This window comes from Ischnura elegans, chromosome 2 (genome assembly GCF_921293095.1).
Source record: "Ischnura elegans chromosome 2, ioIscEleg1.1, whole genome shotgun sequence".
Lineage (NCBI taxonomy): Eukaryota > Metazoa > Arthropoda > Insecta > Odonata > Coenagrionidae > Ischnura > Ischnura elegans.
The window spans coordinates 116,050,037-116,067,740 of record NC_060247.1 but is presented as its reverse complement, the minus strand read 5'-3'; the positions used below and the strand labels follow the sequence as shown (position 1 = coordinate 116,067,740).

Here is a 17,704-nt window from a genome sequence, read left to right as displayed (position 1 = left end):
GTGTAACAAGCAGGCTACCACTAGTGAAACCAGATTTTCTGGCCTTAGGGAAATGGAAGATCATCCTATGATGAGAATGATCCAGAGATTTTTTTCTTGATTATAATGAGAATATTTTGATGGTGAGCCCTTAGCTCGTGGAAGGATGAAATATGGCATGTCATTAGAGTATGCTAATACATACATTTGTATTCCCTGCTACAGTTACTAATATTCTTTTCTCTAATAGGTTCTCTTCGACATGGGTGAATTTGAGGGAGCCAAGCAGGCTCTGCTGAAAGCATACAAGCTGCGCACTCCTGATGCTCATGAGAGGAAGTCTGTTGAGAGGAACTTGAAAATAGGTGTGCTTCTTCTCTTTCTTTGGTTCTCTTTGGTTGATGATGATGATAATGATTTGTGGCTCAAATTGCGGACAAATATATCGTAGCTATTTATTTGATAATTTTCGTATACTTTGCTGATCGTCACTGATATTTCATTAGAGTGTTTTTATCTCCCTACAATTATGTCAGCTGTAAAATTATGCCTGACGGAGAGGAAGGTTCTCTCAACGGATATGAGTGATCACAAAATGCTGAAATCGCTGTATGAAACCCTGGGAGATGGAGTGGTTGCAGTGGGCAACTTCAAGAAGGCCATTGAATACTACCTGAAGATGCTGGAGGTTTTGAATTTTATGATTTTTGCTATGAGAATCTTATATCCCCCACTCACCTCTGTCTTATATGCAAATCTGAAGGCTGATGGTGCCATCACCATATCTTAGTTATCTATAACGTGTTGGCAACTGATGTTTATAGTATGTTGAAATTTTTTGACAGCCTTGATAATTGAAGTCCTTCAGCTTCTAAAATACATTTATTTGTGTGATGATTGATTGAGTTTTAAAATTGGATTAATCGCAAATTATTTCACTTTTTGGCTTCAGTTCACCTACCAGTTCCATGCTCAATAACCAGGAAGAACCAAACTGACCCATCCCTATAAAATTGTAATGTGTATGTGTGATTTAAAGGGAAGGCTATATTTTAAATGCTGTGTTTTCAAGAAGCTCTTGTTTGATGTTGCAGTCTGCAGAAGCAGCTGGTGAGAGTGGGCGTGCCTTGTGTCCAATCTATGTGTCCCTGGCACAAACGTACAAGGATGATGGCCAGTATGACTTGGCTTTGGAGTATTCAAGAAAGGAGCTGGCAATCTCTGAGGATGTGCCACACGAGGTGAGTAATCTTCTCTACCGTCCTTACTCTCTAGAAGTGACTGACAGTCGTTTGTGCCTCAGCTGTCTGAATTTCCTTTTCTGGAATAGGGGAATAAGCAGTGGCGGCACCAAGAGTAGGCCCAGGCCCACCCAAATAAGACAGACAAATTTCAGAATCGAACTCCAAAGTTCAACGTTATTTTATGAAAGTAAAATAATTTGTATGGAGTTAAAGGCATATTGATGGCTAAATTCTAACAACACGTATCTCAAATTTGGCCGGTTTGAGACAGGTACCTTAAACAAAGCGAAATAACATTAAAAAAACAAAATACAAGCAAAAAACAACTCTTAGTTTGAAAATGAATGCTTCTTCTTCAGTTTTATGAACTTTTGGTTTTTAATTTCAGTGTATAAGTATAATTGTCCATATTAATTAATATGTATTTCACAGTTTTTCATTTAATAATTGAATAAAAAGTGAATGCACTCTCGAAAAATAATGAGGACTGCGGCATAATTTGTTTTCGTTGTGTGGCTTGTCAAGAAAGAGTGTCATTCGTCTTAGGGCAATAAATAAAGGTTTTAAACTATATTTTGTCCTCATGGTTTGTCCACATTAACTCGATGTTAGGCCCGCCCCTTTTATGATCTGGCCCGCCCATGTGACATATGCTGGAGCCACTGCTGGGAATAAGGCACAGGCTCCTCGTGGCAACCTTAAGTTTTTAGACTTTGCTATTGGAGAGGTTTTCATAAATCCATACTTCTTATGTATCAGATGTTGCATTTAGCTCTTATGTATCATATGTTAAATTTAGCTCTGAGAGTTAGTTGATGCTCTATATGAGTTAAACAGCCCTGCATATACAGTGGAACTTGTTTAGTACATTTCTGAAGGGACCACAAAAAATGAACGTACTAACCAGGAAAACGTGCTAACGAGGAAAGTAAAAAATAGCAGTCGGGGTAATTGCAATCTGTGGAAAAGTCGTCAAAATTACAATTACTATCGGTAGTTCTCGTAGGATCGCCTTCCTGAACTCTTTTCACCTTTAAAATAAAGAAAATGGGCACTACATTGAAAAACAATACCATGTGAATAAAAATCACAATGTTTCATAGATTTCCCGAAGACAATTACACGAAAACGGCGTCTTTCTCCCGTGATTAATCCTATATGTATTTATAGAAAGAGGACGAGTAAAGCTAAGTCATTTCTTTTTTGTCACAGCATACTCGGAGAATATAACAACAATCCGGAGTAAGTCAACTGGTTTGTTTTTAAACATCATAAAAATTGGACAAAATTACATTAACCTTAAATTACGGCAATAGCCGTACACATTCGCTTCTGGAATAAAGCCATATCGATTGTCATATCGATCGATATATCGAATAATAACACGCAATATTATTAGATTACGACGTAATTACAAGAAGATTTTATATTATACAGTTGAAATTTACTTTAAAAATTTGTTTAATGTCGTCTGCTTTCGTGCCGAGATCAAGTATTTTTAAGTTAAGCTTCGCGTGGAGATCAAGAGCATCATCTGCTCCCACAGCGGTAGTCAAATGCGCACGTACTCCGTAGCATTGACGTTTCTAATTTTAACGCAAGTCTTATCATTTTGCTCCTTTGCTGCTGACACTAAAATCTTTCATCTGAAGGAAAAGCTCATGCAGATTTTTTTGGGGCTAAATGATTCAAATTAAAGCCCTAAAAATGTAAAAGCCAATTTCAATTTTTTTTCAATAGATCATCATTGATTCCAGATGCCAGATTCTCATGATACCATTGATATGGTATGATGAGAATCTGGCACGGACACGATTTCCATGTTCCAAAAAAATCAAGTCACTTGTATGCGTGGTAATTAGCATTTTTTTACTATTTGGAGAAAAGAGAAGGAAAAGAATGTGCACAAGCAAGTTCTCTGAGCTGTTTCATTTTTTTTATCCATGGGAACAATTAGTATTTTCAACTGAAGAGCATTTTGTCCAACCAATGAGTTACGTACTCCTCTCTGGTCTAACTAACAGTCCATGCTGCAAAGGTACCATTTGATCATTTTGCAGGCTTGCAAAACCATGTTGACCATATGTGAGTTGCTGGAGCTGAAAAAAGCTCCATATGTGGAAGTCGCTGGTTCGTACCTGAAGGCCAAGGACTTTGCAATTCGAGCTAAGGACTGGAAGCTGCTGGTGACAACTTTGCGTTGCCTACAGGCCTACCAGAAGAACTCATCCTTTGAAGACCTTGCAGGTAAGTCTCCACAAAAGGGTGGATCCCTGCTACAAAACAGTTGGATGCCTAAATGTCCTTCTGTGGGAAATTAAGGAATGCCTTGTATGGCTGAAGGTTTTAATTTAGTGTACAAAAGTAGGGGAGCAGAAGATGACAATTAGCAATACATAAACAAACATGCTGCACAAAAGTCAAGTATGCTACTGTGTAGGGCTGCCAAGTTTTACTCTTGATTTTGATTGATTTGTCTTTGTTTTGTATCAGTCATAGTTCCTTGACGTTTTTGAGTGTCTTCTGGCACCACTACCTCAGTGGAGTGTGACGTGATCTTGAAATCTCAATTTTAAATGTTTTCTAAGCTTGTGATGCCATTATCCTCATATTTATCTTTGCATACCAATATATATTTCTTTCCTTCTGTTGCTCTTTTCTTTCTACAGAGAAAACTGAGGAGGAGTGTGCCCAATTAATCGAAGAGCACAATGTTCAGATGAGCTCGGATGAGGGGAGTGAGGAAGAAGTGGAGGAGTATGGTGGCTCCATCAATCTCGACCAGCTGGCAGGTTGGACTCCATTCACTAATCCATCCATTAGCTGATTTCTAGGCTTTAGCCAGGAGATTTTCTGGGAATGGCTCTTCTGTTAAAAATATCATATTTTCCCATTACTTAATATCTCCAATGAAAAGCTTAATCTATTGCCACCAAGGATGACATAATCAATGTTTCAAGTAATAATCAATGATTCAAGCATACTTCTACTGCTCCGAACATTCATGAAACTTGAAAATTATGCTAATAGCTCATGTAAAAACTGCAGTAATGCTGCTTTTTCCAATTTGGAATAATGTTTGAGTATCACCCATGCAGTCTTTTGGCGAGTGAGCTGTAAGTCACTGCAGTCCATCATTGACGTTCTCTCTTTGTTGAGCACAGAGTCAGAAGGGGAGGATGAAGGGGGAGGTGAAGTAGGTGAGGTTCGCAGCAGCCGTCGGCGCAAACCTCCGGGCAAGACATTGGCGGTGCAGCGCAATGAGAAGGGGGAGACCGCCTTGCACCGTGCGTGCATCAGTGGCAATGTTGCCCTAACACAGAAGCTTATCGAGAGGGTAACTCTCTTTTGGTGATAATGTTGCTGCTGCTGTTTATAATTTTTTGCTTTAATATTACGTCTTTGGGGAGTACTCTTTACAAAGTTTAGGCAGCATGTTGTAGCATGAGTGAATTTGCTTCATATTGATCTATATTTTGTAATATATCATAGAAAAACAGTGTTTGCTATTAAAATTCTTCTGTCAATCTATGATATAAAGAATCAAGGTAACATATGTGAGAGTGAATATATTTCTGAATGTCCTTTATATTAATTGACAGTTTTGATCTAATACTATACGAATTACATACCATGTTGTAAAGCTTGAGAAAACCTCATCAATACAATCCACTAGGAAAAGATAATATCAGATTTTTTATCATAATTTTTCTTTGTATTCCATCTCCTGAACTTTATTGATGGATGTCAATTTTGTGTCAAAGAGAGCAACGCAATTCTCAAACAAAAAATGTAAAGCTGAAAAAAAAAAATTTTCTGCAGATTAGTGGCAGTTTCAAACATGCGACTTTTATGTTACCTCTCGAGGATTTTTCTGCTCTTGGTGATGTATCACTCTTCTATTTTGGCAGGGTCACCCAATCAACGTACGAGACCATTGCGGTTGGACACCCCTCCATGAAGCGTGCAACCACGGCCATGAGGAAATCGTGTCTCTGCTGCTAGCAAGTGGTGCATCGGTGAATGACCGTGGAGGGACACATTGTGGTGGAGTGACACCCCTGCATGATGCTGCCTCGTGTGGGCACCTCGCAATCGTGCGCATGCTGCTTGCAGCAGGCGCTCTGCTCACAGCTCAAACGGACAAGGTCTGCTAACCCCCCCCCCTTCCTCTCCTCCCTCCACTCGCTATGTAATGATTTGACGCTTGTCTTTTGTTTTGCGTAGGGTGAAACGCCCCTGGCATGTCTGCGTCAGTGGTATGAGCGCGTGGAAGGGGAGGTGGACTCCGCAATGGAGGAGTCATTCCGTGCCTTGGAGCGCGAGATGAGCGGCCGTCTCGAGAAGGGTGAGTGCCATTGTTGTGAGATGCTTGGGATGAACGTTACAGTGCTGCCGGCAAGAGTTGTCCGATGAAAGTTCTAAAGGAGGAGCGAAGAACCCTTCGCCAGCACAGTTTGCAGCCAATCGCTGTCCCCCAAATGCACCTCATACCCTCGTCCATACAACGTTGTCACATGCATATGGAGCACCAAAATAAGCCTGAACCACCAAAACAAGCCCTTTCTCCGAATCACCAAAACAAAGGATTCTTCCTTTGGGTCCTTCACGCTCGTCGTCCCTTCTGGCTCTTTTCTTAAGGGAAACTTTTTGTTTACATGTGAGGTGGACGTTTCCCTTTCTTACCTGGCAACCTTGCCCCTTACCTCTTTTGCCTGTCAACGACAACTCTCGGCGGCCGGACTGTAGAGGATCATCACGATGCAAGTGTGTGCTCATGCGTTTCAATCAGGTGCACGTTGCATTGACATCGGGGGGCATTGCTTGAATACAATGAGGAGCGCTTTTCCATTTCATGGATATGAAAGAATGGATAGATATGCGGGCCTCGGTGGCAGCGGGGTAAAGTCCTCGCCTGCTTAACCCAGGGTTGTGGGTTCGAGTCCCACCTGGGTCAGTTGCCCTTATCCAGGGCATGGATGTTCTTATACGTTTCATTTTTAAATGTCATGAAAATCCCTATGTAAGGGCCAAATTTCTCTGTTTTCGGTTGTCTTGCAATAAATTTAAAAAAATTGAATTAGGCAAGTGTTCTAGTGTATTGACATTATTTCATACTGAAAAGATTTTTTAACCGCAGAGCAATCATGTGCAATTATTATATCCACCGTATTTTCTACATTTTGAGTTACATGCTATCCATTGCAGAGCCTCCTGTGCATATTTGTGTGGTAGCATTACTAATTGGCATTTTGTTTATCTACCCTAAATTGTTAAGTTCTTATTATGTGCCTGTTATGCATAAAAGTAACCGAAGCAGCCGAAATATAGTGGAATGACATCCTGTAAGTATTAAAAGAATAGAGAGATGGCTCTTTTCCTCAGGTTTATCGAGAATATGACGCGTTTCGACCGTTACGTCATTATCAAGTACAATCAATTGTACTTGATAATGGCCTAACGGTCGAAACGCGTCATATTCTCCATAAACCTGTGGGAAAGTGCCATCTCTCTATTCTTTTATTACTTACCTGTTATACATGGTTTTCATGGAAAATTTTATTAGTCATTTGATGAATGTTTTACATAAACTAATAAAAAATATCTATACACATTCAAGTACATACATATGAATTTAAGTCGTCAAGGTTATGTGGATGTCCTGCATGTCATGTATGAGTTCCTGTTATGTATGCTTGAACTTTTGGAGACATGCAGATGATGGCAAGTAGTTGATCTGCATGTTATGAATAGTTTTGCTTTATACGTGGGAATTTAGGGTATTTCTTTATTAGAATGAAGTGGCTAACTATGTATCTTGCTACCTGTGCCCATAATTCCTGACTCAGAGTGTAGGCCCTTCATTAAAGAGAATTGAGGTTTCTATGTTGTGTATCTCGAAAAGCAAGAGGCTTGTTGGAATCCCTCTACTTTATGAAGAGAACATTTGTAACATTTCTTGTTTTTACCTTACGTGTGGGATTTTTTGGGTGATAACTTCTGGACGTGAAACTCATGCTATCTAGTATTTCTGAGGTCTTGTGTGTGTCGATTTCCTATGACAACAAAAAAATCTCCATATTGGCGGAGAATTGTAGATGATAAGAGTTGCCCATACAGAGTGTATTCTAAAAAATATTTTGTATCACTCAAAATTTAGTTTCAGTATTCACTTACTATGATCTTGCCCTCCTTCAAGTCCTTGTGGTGCGATGACCCAAAAATAAGCCGTACTTCTTTAGTATGACCTCTGTGGCCTCATTCAGTTTTTAGGGAATTAATGAATGTATTACATGTATTGCCTGAGCTCTCTGAGGCTTGTTAGTGATGGATTTTGTTGTCATTTGGTGGCCTTGACTCTTTGGTTCCTTGTGAGTGAACTTTCTTTTTCTTGTGGGTGTATTAGTGACTCCAGAGGTGGGCCAGCGGCCAGTAGTGGCTGTGAGGGACCATATTGAAAAGCGTCGTAGATCTTCTCCCAAGGAATCAGCTAGTGAGCCGTTGGTGACTGCACCAGAAGGTATGCATGCCAAATGTGTCTTTGAATACTTTGTGGGTTGTGTTGAAACTAGTCCACATGTTATCAGATAGTCAGTGATTATGTGTTAATTTGTGTTTAGAGGAAAGAAGGGGGATGAAAGGTAGAAGGAGGCAGCAGGAGTTCTCCAGGGCACTTCCAAGCCGAGTTGATGATGATGATGATAATGATGAGGGTGGAATTTCTGATTGGTCTGCTTCGAGTGGTGAGGAGGAACCGTTGGTCCGGCCAGCTGTCAGGATCGAGTCTCAAAAACCATCTGGCTCCGCTGCATTGGGGAAGGCTAGGCCTGTGTCTGCATCGTCAGATTATGCACGGACCATAGCCAGTCTAAAGAATCGACAGTCTCTGCTGTCATTGGTGAGTATTGACTATATGTGGAGCCTTTGAGCGCTAGCATGTCTCTTCATTATCACAAGTCATCTTCTCTTTTATATCTTTCATCCGGTCCTTAGATTATTACAGTAAACTCTCGTTATTACAAAGTTCACAGGATCGGAAAACAAGAGGTTTGCAATAAAGAACTTCCTAAGAGCGTTTCTTTTAGGAATCATTGCAAAAAATATACTTTCCCAGAAGTTCTAATGTGTCTTCAATCTCGTGTACTTATAGTTGCGTTGTGGAATAGCTTCAGCATCATGTGTATGATACGAGGCGTGTTTTTAAAGTAAGTACCGCTTGACATAAAAAAGCAACAAGTAAATTTTTTCCAAAAATAATTTATTCAATTGAAAGGCCATACTTTACTCTACTTTTCTACATAATTCCCATTACTATTGAGGCATTTATCGTATCTTGGGACCAGCTTTTGTATGCCATCCTCAAAGAAGCTTGCTGCCTGATTAGACAACCACTGCTTCACATTCATCACCAAATCAGTGAAGTGTATGGTGAAAACATTATGAGTGATGGAATGGTGTGGAAATGGGTTAGGGCATTTAAAGATGGCCGCACAAACATTCATGACAAGGAACGAAGTGGGAGACCTTCAGTCATTACCGATGAACTGATTCAAAAAGTGGACTGTAAAGTGAAAGAGAACAGACAATTCACCATTTCCTCCTTAGCTGAAAAGTTTTCTGCTGTCTCAAGAAGTGTTCTTTACGAAATTGTGTCCGAACGTTTAAATTATCGGAAATTGTGTTCACGCTGGGTGCCAAAAATGACGAAGTGAAAATGACCGTGAAGCAGTGGTTGTCTAATCGGGCGGCAAGCTTCTTTGACGATGGCATACAAAAGCTGGTCCCAAGATACGATAAATGCCTCTATGGTAATGGGAATTATGTAGAAAAGTAGAGTAAAGTATGGCCTTTCAAGTGAATAAATTATTTTTGGAAAAAATTTACTTGCTGTTCTTTTATGTCAAAACGGTACTTACTTTAAAAACACGCCTCGTAAACGGGAGTCAATTATGAACAAAGTCAGTGAATCCTCGATATACGAACAAGATGCATACCGAGACCTTGTTCGAAAGTTTTAATAAACCTGTGCAAGGCATTGAAAAGTGTAGTATCCTACAGAATTCAACACTGTATTGCAAGCGTTAACTCACGATTGTGACAAAATGATCTACATACCTGCGCAGGCGACACGGCTGGAGCAGAAATAAATTTTCTGTCCACAGGAAGGAAGAACGGGCGAAACACTGAACAGCTCAGACTTGAAGATGGATTAATTGATACTTTGTTCAGACTGTACTCAAAGTGCAAGCTCCTGTAAGCCATACTGCATCGTTTCAGCCAACTCCATAAGTGTCAAATTTGAAATTTAGGGCACCCCTTTCGGAAGCCAGTATCTCTTTAAGTTGATAAATCAAATTTGTGCAAGAAAAGGACTTACTGTACGGCCTATTTACGAGCGGTAATGAGTGAGTTACCATGGTTCCGCAGAATTTAAGCTTATTATATTACGCTGCATGGATACTGAAGTATATCCTAGTGAAGAAAAAACCATAATTGCCAGTCTTGGGCACAGTACACATGGAGAATGTGAACTAGTGCAATGCCTATGACGTACCGTGGTGTATTTCGACCTAAATGCCATATTTTACCCGTGGAACTTTGTAGTAAAGTTCTTTTTTTAACCACCAGGAGCGGAACTGAAGTTTGCAATTTCTAATAGCGAAAATTTCATAATAACGTTTCTTTTACTATAGATTGGATTAGCCTTTTCATTAGGGCCAACGATTTACTTCGTAATAAGGTTGTTCTTCGTAATAACTTGTTCATATTAATGAGAGTCTACTGTATCTTCATGAGGAGTTTTAGTTGACTGTCCATGGCTTTGATGAGGAACATCATTATCAGAAACACACACGGGTTCAAATACACAGTGATGCACCAGTATTAGTCCCGGTTTGTGCATGTATTTGTACCTGATGATGGTGTCCCTCATGAAAACCATGGTTAGTCAACTAAATTATGTGGAATTATGAAGTCATAGCTGTTCATTAACAATGATTAGCAGATTCCAAAAATTCATGCTAGAGATCGCTACTTTCAATTTCACTTTTCCAAGCATGAGGCTGTTTTTCTGTCTGTTTGCATGATACCTTGATGAAAATCATTTGTAGCTTTTGAAGAATGAATAATGAAAAAGAAACACTTGATGAGTAAAGGAGAACTAATTCCAGTTACTTTACCGGAATTGTGATCAGCAGTTGAATGGAATTTTCGCATCCATATCATCATAATGATAGTAAAATATCCAACTACTGTAATTTTTTCTCTGGAGAATATTATTTTTCTTTATCCCAGTTAACAGTGTTTTGTAGTATTTTGAAAAAAAATTTGCTGCTCTACTCATCAGGGCTAATAGACTAAATGAAGTGGCACGTCCATATTTATCCTGTGATTGGATGGTAGAGAAGGAACAATTTGCTGTTTTTTTTTTAATTTGTGACCAGTAGTCCCCAAAATTAGGCAATGTTTACACATCAAAAGCACCTAAGCTTTTGCCTCTGTAGACTTATCAGTGTAAATTGTTCCATTGTACTCTGCAATGATGTATGGTAGTGTCATCAGTAGCTGTTGCTTCTTTTGTTTGCATATATATTCTTTCAAGGCTATTGTGCACATTCCCTCTTAGGGCAAGGAGCCAGGGAGTGGGATTAAGTCGGCCAGCACATCAGACAAGAGTCCACTTGTGGCAGAGGGTGAGATAGTCGTGGATGACTGGCTGGAGGATGACCTTGGAGCACAACCTCCCACAAAGCGCACAAAAAGGCCCTTGGTGGTGGAACCTAGCCTCTGCAATGCGAGGGAGGCTGTTTGCAGGGAGAGTCCAGCCAATGACGTGCCAATGGCACCACCACCCCAAAGGCCCCCCACGCCAGTGGAGCAGTCCAGAAATCCTCTGCCGTCCCTCGCTGTGAGTGGGCCCAACCATGAGTGTCCCCTTTCTCCTCCTTGTGAACTCGTGAATTTTTAAGCTTAGCATTTTTATCAGATTGAATGGGTGAACTATGTCAGAGTTATCCCTGTCCCAAGAAATTCATGATTTTTAATGTTTGAAGCACCATTCAATTCATCTCAGCTATTCTTGCCCATTTATAATATTTATTTTGGTATGTTCATTATAAATTTATGTTCACATTAATTGCCTTTGGCAAAATTCCCCTGGACTGGAAATCGATCCATGGACCTTTGGCTTTCTGGGCACCTCTGCAGACCACTATGCTATCCAGATTCTAGAATCCCTGTGAAAATTTTACCTTAAGTTGACATTGTGGATGAACTGAAAGGGTTTAAAACTATCAGTATGATCTTCGGTAAAATTGCAGTAAGAATTAAGGAACCAGGATAGTAAATTAGTGTATTGGGCTGGGGAATTTTTTTTCCAAGGAAATTGAATTGGAAACAACTTGCAGCAGGCCTGAAATATACAACATTTATGAGGGTTTTAATGGTGGGAGGACTGTGTTATTGAGTTTATTAAAGTTTTTCCCCAAGGAGGTTTGAGTCACGCCCTTTATGTCTTCGTTTAGGCAAGCCCATTGGTGCAAGTGGTACGAGTGCAAGTGGAGGGGGAGCTGTTGCTCGTGCCGCTCAGTCAGGATGCCACCACGTTTGGCTGCCTTGCTAAGGAAGCAGCACGGAGATACCAGGAGTAAGTGGTTGGTGATTGAGTGCTCAGGGTTGTTGTCGGGCAGGGTCAAGGGAGAAAAGTCAGGTAATCTTGTCCATTGCATCTGGGAAAATTTATGTCATGACAAGCGGATCAAAGTAACCATTATGTTGTCAGCTGGCTAAGGGTTTGCATCTTTGGCACAAAAAGATGTGGTAAATTTGCCGTTGGAAATTAATTTATTCTATATAAAATCTTTTAGTCATTGTTTCGGGAAAATTTATATTCTTACAGCTCTACATTACCTAGAATTGTTAATACTTATCTCCGAGCATTTCTTTCTTACCTCCTAGAAATTCTAGAAGAAAAAATTTGTATTCTTACTGCTCTACATTACCTAGAATTGTTAATACACCCATGTCTCGTATAGTGCAATTTCGATTAGCGCAATTTCGATACAGCGCAAATTCGTTCCTCGGGGAAACATTGCAACGCAGTGTAGCCTAATCAAAAATCTTAAACGCTCTCGTGATAAAACGTGAACTTGCGTTAAGTACACACGAAATTTCTATCAATTTACGCATATTATTATTATTGCTTGCCTCAAATCTTCTTTTTTGTTTATACAGTAGAACCCCGTATTTGCGTTATCGGAATTTACGTTTTCCCGCAAATTGCAAGTTTTTTTCTGGGTCCCGTCATATTTCCTATCTCTCCAATGTAAATAGAACCCTGTATTTACGCCGTGTTTTTTTCGTTTTCCCGCCATGTGCACCACGACGTGCCGACTAAAAAAAATTATTTGCGTACTAAAACAATTAATCGTGCATATCAGCCCATAAAAACTGTCTTTCGGCTTCCTTTCGCGCATTTTTATTTAAAAATCCGAGAGAGAGAGACGTAATGAGAATTATTTTCGGGAAGAATTTGAATGTGGCGGGACAGAACGCCACTAACGTCGAAAAGTTGAACTACGTCATCTCGTTTTCTGTCAGCGGCGAAAAGATTCATGATACGAAAGTAGGTGTTTTAAGCAATCGAGCTATGTAATAATTATAATGCAAGAACTCCTGAAGGAATGTTGACAGTAATCATGTAGTCGATAATTTGATACGAGAGTTTGAAAGGAAACCAGACGTGATGAAACGTGATAAATGCCGTAACTTTAAAACTTGACCGACAACTGTGATCATTTGCGCTGACTTCATTCAACAGTTGCGTAGCAATTATGGGTTAATTAAATACTTAAAAAACTTATTTAAACTTGAATTATCCCATTCAAGTAGCAGTGTATCGCAAACTATTGTAAATTTCAAAAATTATGAAGTCGCAAGACAGTTTGTACTACGCACTTGATCGCCGAGGAGTAGTTCAGACACTCGTGTGTTGCCAAGTTACCCTCAATTCGTACAGGAAATAGAATTTATCCGGCTTGAAAATGGGAATTCGAGGTGAAAAACGGACATTTTTAATTGACGAGAAAATGAAATTTTTAGAGCTAGTCGATTCCCACACCGGAACCCGCATCGATTCAAACGCTGGCGAAGCAACTCGAATGTTGGGACTGGCAATCCGATCGGATTCCCAGTCTCAACATTCAATACCGTGGTGAAAAATCGCGATGTCATTGTAAAATATGCAAACCAGTGCGGCCATTTATCAAAAAAGAGAATATATGTGAAGAATTCCAGGTAAGAAGAAATAGAACGAATTCGAAAAGAATAGTTTTTAGGTGAAAGATCATCAAATGTCCCTGCAAATGGTGTTATCTAAAGGCCTGTTTACATAGTACATTAACCCGTACAAGTTAATGTCTAAGTTATGAACACGAAAATGCACCGTGTATTCACCCAACTTGTGCGTATGCATGAACAGAAAATAGAACCTGTTCAAATTTGGTTCATGTATTCATAGTCGGATTTAGGATTTAGGGGCAGGGGACGTGCCCCCCCCCCCCAGATGCTTAAAAAAATAGACAAAATTTGCATACGGTTATCATAGGAGGCTCTATTGGGGGGGGGGCACGTGTCCCCCCAGACACTTAAAAAATATGCAAGATTTTTAATACCGTCCGGTTATCATTGCGTTCCTTTTGTATGACGTGGTATCATTGTGCCCTCCCCCCCCCCTCTAGAACAAAATCCTGGATATGGCACTGCTTGTGCCCCCCAGAAAGAAATCCCGGATCCGCCTGATGGTCATCATTACGTTTGCTTTGCTTTGTGTATTACTAAAGGAGGCTTAATCATTTAATTCAATAAGAATAACTTTGATATAAAAATAAAGAGAATTGTTTAAAGTCATCGTTATATCTTGCTTTTAATCTCAATTAAACAAGATCTTTTGCCTGTCAGGCCCTCTGCGCCCTTCCCAGAAAAAAATCCTGGATCTGCCCCTGCCTACAATCGTACGTGCTAATATATCGTGTAAACAGGCTCAAAGGCCCTTGAGAAAAAGTATTTCCCCACAAGATTGGGAATCGAAGATTCCATGGCATCTATAATAATGGTTGGTTGGATAGATTCAATAATAGGTACAGTCTTGTATATAAGATGGTGAGTGGTGAAAGCAAAGATGTTAACAAAGAGACAGCAACTCAGTGGAAAGAATCTGAATATATTAGAGTTCTGGAAGGGTCACAGCCCAAAAGATGTTTTCAATGCAGACAAAACAGGATTATTTTTCAATTTTTGCTGTCAGCAAAAACACTGTGCTTCTGAGGGAAACAATGTTATGGAATAATGCTTAGTGAACAATTAAAAAATTAACATTTCCAAAGCCATTATATGAATAAAAGTGAAAATTCTCTATTTCCCGCTATTTGCATTTTCCCGCAATTTACACTTTTTTTCTTGGGTCCCTAGAAAAGTGTAAATAAGGGGTTTTACTGTATATTAATCGAAATCCATTGCTGTGCAATGGCCAAAAGTATTACTCGTCATTGGGTCCAGATAGCCGTCCTACCGAAGTAATTTATCTCGTCTCCTTAACAGAATGAGTTAATTTAGATCATTAATTAAGCGTGGGGCTTGTGGAAATGAGTTTTTTTTAAGCAATACTGGTTGAGACGTAATTTTTGCCGTCATAGGTTATCAGGCGATTGACTTCCAGGTAGAGGGTCTACGCTAAAGCCTTCAAGGTCATCGGTATTCACGGGGGAGAAATCGGTATTCACGGGGGAGAAATCGGTATTCACGGGGGAGAAATGGAGTGGTGGCCGAGTTGCGCATGAATAGCATCAACATATAAGAGGGTCCCCTATAGAGTCTCAAACACAATAGCTTCGTTCCCTCCCCGCAGTCGTAGGCCCTCTGTGTCTCAAGAATACAGTTCAGCAGTAGAAGGTGATATAGATAGAGCCATGCAGAGTAAAAACCAAGATAAAATGGCAAAAAATAGGAATGCGGGTAGAAAAATCAAGAATTTGTCAAGAAAAACCATAAACCTAGAAGAGAAATTGATATAGGTCAATTGCTTTGAAAATGGAGAACGTCAAAGCGATATTGCGCGGAAGTTTAAACGCACGATGCCTTATTCTGAATGAAGACGAAGTTAAAACATCAGTGACCTCAGCCGCACCAACTTCAACCAAGCGGTCTACACATACGGAAAGTTCATAGTGATTCAGTACAAAAATACGAGAGTGGTAATCGCTCCGAGACATTTAGTGAATGCTCCGGTTGGTTCCAGAATTTAAACGGCAAGCAGGTATTTTCAGTGCGGCGATATCAGGTGAATCTGCAAGTGTTGATAGCGCAGTCACCACAACATTTTCTGATGAACTCCAAGCTGTGATTGAAAGTGGCTCCTTTCCCCCTCAACTAGTTTTTAGTGTTGACGAGACGATATTCTTTTGGAAAAGAATGCATTCTCGTTCATTCAATTTCAGGGAAGGAAAACCTGGGTCAGGTTTCAAGGCATTTAAAGACTGTTTCACGTAGCTGCTAATGACTCGGATGACTTAAAATTAAAATGATTTATCATTCATAAACTCCGCTAGCTATGAAATGGCATTCGAAGTAGCATTTGCCTGTCACTTCGATGAGCGACAAAAGGGCCTGGGTGACACAATAGTTGTTTTTAGACTGGTTTGAAAAATCGTCAACTGCCGGCAATGCATTACGAACCCCTGAGATAGCAGATGTTAGCCCACCCGCACGACAGAAGGGAATTTCAAAAGCACGAAAGAATTTTTTTTAACGTGAATAAAAGTCTTCAAATGCGTGCATACTATCTTTAAAGATGTTTTAAACTATAAACATTTATATAAATAATGTTTTCTAAGGCTATTTATGGGAATATATATGTTTTAGAGGAAATTCAATACCCAAGACCTATGCTACCAGGAACGCATCCCTTGCGCTATACGAGACATGGGTGTACTTATCTCTGAGCATTTCTTTCTTACCTCCTGAAAATTCTAAAAGAAATAGAGCTTCATGCTTGGTTTCACCATGTTTTCATCATGGAAAATTTGACCTCAATATAAGCTATTCCAAGTAATTTTTTTGTTGATTATCTTGTAAAAACTATGATGCATATTTCCCTGGAAAACTCTAATCACAGGTGAAGTTGGCCACGATTACCTGAGCCAAGTAAGAATTTTATTTAATGATATGAAGGAGAGAGAGAAAATGTCGGGGAAATGAAGATATTTGTCAGGGTGGGTTGCCTGTTTCTGGGATGTTGTTCTAAAATATGCCCTTATGTGAGAGGCAGCATAATTTTTGGGTTTTATGTGGAGATAACGGTTGTCGTGTGCTGTGAATTGCGTGGGTGAGTGAACATTTCAGAGGTTGTGTTATAGCCACAGTGGAGGCACAGGGCGGGCAAACTGTTGACAGCGTGCGACACCAGCGGTTTGGCGAGTGTTCGCCTGAACTAATGCTACGGTTTCGTAAGATAGTTTTGATTAATAAAAGTTATTGCGTAAAAAATTATTTCATAACTTGTATAATGTCACTCAGTTGGTATCTTTAATAATAAATAGGAAATGTGTGTGCTTCCTCTGTCTCACCCATTGACCAATCATGGATCGGCCAATGAAATTTCGTCTCCTCATTTCGAAAATTTTGATCGATATGAAAACATCTACTAACTGTATTCTGGTTAGATCTTACGCTCTCGGGATATTCGTTTTTAGGCGTTGTTTGTAGATATCTGTTGATTCTAATTTAGTTTAATTCTCTCTACATCATGTTTTTAAGCCTGCATATGGTGTGTGAAGTGGTTGACAACATGATATTTTCGAAAAAGTGATCATATTAAGTAGGTAGTCGTGTACATTCAGCTCATTAATGCTTATATGATGATCTCGATTTAGCTTACGAATTATGTAGTGTGTTTCAACAATCAATAATTTCGGATTCAGAGCAGTGAAGTGGCCACTGTGAAAAGAACTTTCTTTGTGGTGTTCCTATTCCGCAATTTGTGATGACAACGAAGAATTATAGTCCGCTGTGTGTGGGGGTGCGAGGACCTAGCGTCGACAAGAGAGGCATGGGGAGATGCAAGCCAGGCTGTTGCCATCCTTTCATAAGATAAGTATTTCTATACCCTTCATGTTTTTGGGGTAGGTCTATTGTGGGGCGGGCAAGGAAGTGTTTTCGTCCGTGCGTGTCATTTTATTACCCTCCAGGTGTGGGGATTGCTTGCCTTGGGTGACCCATGGCTGCCCCCCCTTAAGCTCTAGGGGGAGGGGGTGAAAAAGGTATACTTGGGTGTATCCCTGTCGGTGTTTTTCTTTCATCGGGGTCTCTGAGTCACTTTCGGAGCGAAGCAACCCCTGAAGAGGCCTGTAATGTGGCAGGGGGAGTGGGGGAAGGGATGGGGAAATTGCCGCGATCCCAGCTCCTCGACTTCCAGGATTCGTTCCACC

The 17,704-nt window shown here is 40.1% G+C and overlaps 1 protein-coding gene across 1 annotated transcript in view; it reads left to right on the top strand.

Moving 5' to 3' along the window:
• The window catches only part of LOC124154461 (tonsoku-like protein), a 62,100-nt gene that overhangs the window by 15,139 nt on the left and 29,257 nt on the right, over positions 1-17,704 (top strand). The window contains exons 7-18 of the mRNA XM_046528209.1: positions 230-344; positions 516-667; positions 1,074-1,220; positions 3,284-3,470; positions 3,893-4,015; positions 4,388-4,560; positions 5,135-5,371; positions 5,451-5,571; positions 7,630-7,743; positions 7,844-8,121; positions 10,849-11,130; positions 11,747-11,868. Of these exons, the coding sequence (XP_046384165.1) occupies positions 230-344; positions 516-667; positions 1,074-1,220; positions 3,284-3,470; positions 3,893-4,015; positions 4,388-4,560; positions 5,135-5,371; positions 5,451-5,571; positions 7,630-7,743; positions 7,844-8,121; positions 10,849-11,130; positions 11,747-11,868 (2,051 nt within the window). The remainder of the gene's footprint in view (positions 1-229; positions 345-515; positions 668-1,073; positions 1,221-3,283; positions 3,471-3,892; positions 4,016-4,387; positions 4,561-5,134; positions 5,372-5,450; positions 5,572-7,629; positions 7,744-7,843; positions 8,122-10,848; positions 11,131-11,746; positions 11,869-17,704) is intronic.